General features: G+C 40.4%; 1 protein-coding gene across 1 annotated transcript; it reads left to right on the top strand.

Annotated features, from left to right (window-relative positions):
* Window positions 1-2,224: 2,224 nt before the first annotated feature.
* LOC111819144 (UDP-glucuronosyltransferase 1-10-like) lies at window positions 2,225-3,176 on the top strand. The gene is given in 2 exon segments (XM_023725018.1): window positions 2,225-2,902; window positions 2,905-3,176. Coding segments are annotated over 2 exon segments (894 nt in total). The 5' UTR covers window positions 2,225-2,259; the 3' UTR covers window positions 3,156-3,176.
* Window positions 3,177-4,907: the final 1,731 nt, after the last annotated feature.

The following is a 4,907-nucleotide window of genomic DNA, read 5'->3' as shown; positions in this document are numbered from 1 at the left end:
CACCAGAAGCCTCAGAAGGAATCAACATGGCTGACACCCTGATTTCTGACTTCTAGCCTGCAGAGCTGTGGGACAATAAATTTCTGTTCTTATAAAACACCCAGTCTGTAGTACTTAGTTAATGGCAGCTGTAAGGCACTAATACAAATGGCATGCCATCAAGTGCACATATGTGAAGTGTATAATTCGATAAGTTGTGACATATGTAAACACCAGTAGAACCACCGTCACAATCAAGATAATGATCACCCCCCAAAGTTTCCTGGTGCCCTTTGTAATCCCTGTCTCCCAATCCCTCCCAGCTGTGTTCCCCACCCCACATTAACCCCACCCCCTCCACAGCTTTCTGTCACTGTACATTAGTTTGCATTTTCTACAATTGTATGTAAATGCAATTTTACATTATGTACATCTCTTTTGTCTGGCTTATTTTATTCAGCAAGATTATTTTGAGATTCATTGCTAGGGTGTACATGTTAAATAGTTCATTCCTTTTTATTGCTGACAAGTATTCCATTGTATGGATTTACCACAATTTGTTTATAAACATTTGGGCTTTTTCCAGTTTTTTATGCTACAAATAAAAGTGTTATGAACATTCACATACAGGTCTTTGTATGGAAGTATGCTTTCTTTCCTCTTGGATAAATACCTACTAGTGGAATGGTTAGGGACCCGGTTGGTACAGTGGTTAAGTGCTCAGCTAAGGGGAAGGTTGGTGGTTCAAAGCCACCTGGCGGATATGCAGGAGAAAGACCTGGTGCTCTGCTTCCGTAAAGATTATAGCCTAGAACACCCTATGGCGGACTTCTACTCAGTCACATGGGGTCACTATGAGTTGGAATCAGCTAGATGGCACCTAACAACAGTAGTGGAATAGTTGGTTATACGGTAGGTGTATGATTACATTTTCAAGAAACCCCCCAACGATATCCTAAAGTGGCCATACCATTGTACAGTCCCAGTAGCAGCCTGTGAGAGGCCCATCTCTTCTACATGCTCACCAACACATGGGGTGGTCACTCCTTTGAATTTTAGCTAATAAGTGTGTAAATTAAATTGTAGTTTTAATTTGCATTTCCCTAATGGCTAATGATATTGAGCATCTTTTCATGGGCCTGTTTGCCATGTGTATATCTTCTTTGGTGAAATGACTGTGTTCAAATTTTTGCCCGTTTTTTAATATTGGTCTCCAGGTTGGGATCCAGAATTCCTCACTAAATGTTCCTCAGGTTTAGCTGACATGCACTACTGAGTAATACACACACTGGCCTCACCCATGAAGCATCTAGAACACCTAGCTGCATGATGTAATTCAGTCCAACCCAACCAGCATTTCTTGTGGGTTCCTCTGTGTGAGTGTAGGGCAGGAACTATGGGAGAAGGGTGCAAACAAGAAGACAGCCCCTGCCCTCAAGGAGCGCTCTGTAGAGCGCGGGACACAGACACATTGATTCCTGAAGGACAGCACCAGGCCTGTTGGGGCAAGTCCTACAGCAGAGGTCTAAACAGATGAATGGAAGCACAGATAAGTGAGGTGTTTCACTAGTGGGCTTCTGGCAGGGATTGGACAGTTGGACAACCACCCTGTGGTCATATCTAGGGAAAGTGATTTAAATAGATGTCAGTCACATTCCACCAAATCTCTGGAATAGCCCACGGAGATGGGGTTGTCAATCTTATTTCAGCATTTCAGAGGCCTCAAAGGTTTGTAATTTCCTGCTGGAAATGAAACAATACAAGCAGCAATGCCTATGTCTTCCAGGAACACTTGTAAACAACAATTCCAGGTCAGTGGTAAGGGACTTAAGGTCTTTCCCTGGAACCTGGGAAGCTGATCCACTTCTGGGCAAAAAGCTTTTGGTAGTCCGAGGATAAAATCCAAATTTACTTTGGGAAAAATTCCAAAAGATGAGCTTTATTCAACTTTACTTTTTATTTTTGTGAGTCTTCAGGGTTCAAAAGGGTTGCGTAATAATTTTGTTTCTAAGCTCACTTTGCAGTATCGGGCATGGTCTCTGCCCAAGGCAAAGATCGAAAGCTACTCCTGTTTGAGAAACATACAGAAGTTATCTCACCAAATACACTCATTCATTATTGTCCTTATGAGTAAATCATTGGCTTTGAGAACAAGTCTCTTGATGTGTGCAGGAAGACACACCCTCTCTTGGGCAGGTTTTGTTCCTGGACTTCTCCAGGAGACTGTATCACGCGATCTTAGAATCCAAGCAGCTAGCTGCTCTGGGCTGCAGTGTCCTGATGGTGCCTGCAATGTTGACGGGCTTCCTTCCTCTGTGTGTATGTCTCCTGCTGACACCTGGCTTTGCCGAGGCAGGCAAGCTGCTGGTTGTCCCCATGGATGGGAGCCACTGGTTCACCATGCGAGCCGTTGTGGAGAAACTCATCCACAGAGGGCATGAGCTGGTCGTAGTCATGCCGGAGGTGAGCTGGCACCTGGGAAAATCATCCAACTTCACAGTAAAGACTTACTCAACTTCTTACACGCTTGAGGATCTGGATCATGAGTTCATGGTTTTCACCAATTATTGTTGGAAAAGTCAGGACGTTGGTATATTATCTGCAATAAGGAGCCCAGCCAGCGCTGTGTTTAACTACTTTTTATCACACTGTAGGAGTTTAACGACACGAAATTAGTGGAGTACATAAGAAGAGAGTTCTTTTGATGCGTTGTTTACGGATCCTTTTGTTATGTGTGGCTTACTTGTTGCCAAATATTTTTCACTCCCAGCTGTGGCCTTCAGCAGGGGACCATTTTGTCATCATCTTGAAGAAAACACACAGTCCCCAAGTCCTGTTTCTTACGTTCCCAGAGGTCTCTCAGGGTTGTCAGATACCATGACCTTCAGGGAGAGAGTATTGAACCACGTCTTCCATTTGGAGGAGTTTTATTTTGCCACTATTTTGTCAGACATGGGTTAGAAATTGCCTCTGAGATTCTTCAAATGCCAGTCACAGCTTATGACCTCTACAGCCATGCATCAATTTGGTTGTTAAGAACTGACTTTGTTTTTGAGTATCCCAAACCTGTGATGCCCAACAAGATCTACATTGGAGGCATCAACTGCAACCAGAGAAAGCCAATGCCACAGGTAAGTTACCTCTTCTTTAGCCCATTAAGAACAACCTGGCTTTGAGTATGAAAAAACCACTCCTACCTGAACCAGGATTGGTCATTTCCGTTTGTCACATTTGTAATTTCTTTCTGGTTTTAATCACTTGTTTTATGCCAATTCATTTAACCGTTGGTTAGCAAATTTCATAAAGTGGCTCCCTTTGGTATGTGCGTGTGAATAATTGATGACTCTCCAGGCTGCATTTTCTAATACTTTTATTTGAAAACTACTAAAAATCACAGTAACAAATGAAATGGACCTTTCTGCTAATCCTATGCTACTCGCCATAAGAAAAGGCTCTCAAATTATTTTTCTGAAATTATTTCATATATCTATGTATATAGAGAATGTATTTTCATGCCCATTTTATTAAAATAAAATCTGGAATCAGGCTGGACGTATTGTTCTTTACCTTGCATTTTTCACTTGCCAATAGATTGTGGTGTTGTTGTTGTTGTGTGCCGTTGAGTCAATCCTGACTCATAGTGACTGTATAGGACAGAGTAGAAGTTTCCCAGAGGGTTTCCAAAGATTGGCTGGTCGATTCGAACTGCCAACCTTTTGGTTAACAGCCTGAGCTCTTAATCACTTCGCCACCAGGGCTGTAATAAATTGTAGACATCTTGTAAGTAAAACCATGCACATCTAGCATATTCTTTTTAATCATTGCATAAAATTCTTTACTTTGGATGCCCCATAGTTTATTCAACCAGATTATATTAATAGATATTTAGTAGGCTTCTTCTGGTATTTTCCCTTATAAACAAGACTGTACCTAACATTCTTAAATATGTCCTTTATATTCACATAGTTTGGAAATATGTGAATTTTTATCTGTGAGCTTAATTGTTGCTAAATATTCTTGCTCATATTTCAGTAGGCTAGAATCCTTGGAGGAGGATGGCTTGGTTAAATGGTCTGTACATAGTACTTTTAATAAACTGATGAATTGTTTCTAAAATACTGAGCAACCTTACACTTTGATCAACCATATGTGAGAGTTCTAGCTTTTCCACTCTCTTTCCAGCTCTGGATGACATTAAACTTTTTAATGTTTAGCAATTTTCTGAGCAAAAAAATTCTATGTAGCTGTTTCAATTTTCAGTTGCTATTTTCATAGATATACTAGTCATTTGCATTTCCTCTTTTGTGAATTATATGTTCAAATTTTTAAAACATTTTTCGTGGGGCTGTTGGTCTTTTTATAACTACTAATTAGTGATTTAGAACTATGGCTGCTAACCAAAAGGTCCGCAGTTTGAACCAACCAGGTGCCTCCTGGAAACCCTATGGGGCAATTCTACTCTGTCCTATAGGGTTGCTATGAGTCAGAATCTAACTGATGGCAACGGGTTTTTTTTGACTGGTTGATTTGTATAAACCTCTTGAGTATGACAGGTAATGACACTTAGATTTTATATGCACTGGAAAAAATATTTTGCTCTTTGTAATCTTTTTTTTATTGTACTTTAGGTGAAGGTTTATAGAACAAATAGCTTCTCATTAAACAGTAGTACACATATTGTTTTACGACATTGGTTAACAACCCCACGACACGTCAACCCTCTCCCTTCTTGACTTTTTTTTTTTTGGTGAAAGTATACATAGCCAAAGATACACCATTTCAAAAATTTCTGCATGCACAGTTCAGTGAAATCGATTATGTTATTCCAGTTGTGCTGCCTTGCTGACTTTAGATGAGGATTTACAGAACAAAATAGTTTCTCATTAAACAGTACACATATTGCCCTATGACAATGGTTAAGAACCCCA

Source organism: Trichechus manatus, unplaced genomic scaffold (assembly GCF_000243295.1).
Source record: "Trichechus manatus latirostris isolate Lorelei unplaced genomic scaffold, TriManLat1.0 scaffold00277, whole genome shotgun sequence".
Lineage (NCBI taxonomy): Eukaryota > Metazoa > Chordata > Mammalia > Sirenia > Trichechidae > Trichechus > Trichechus manatus.
Note: the sequence above shows the minus strand (reverse complement) of the source record. Positions and strands in the feature narration are given on the sequence as shown.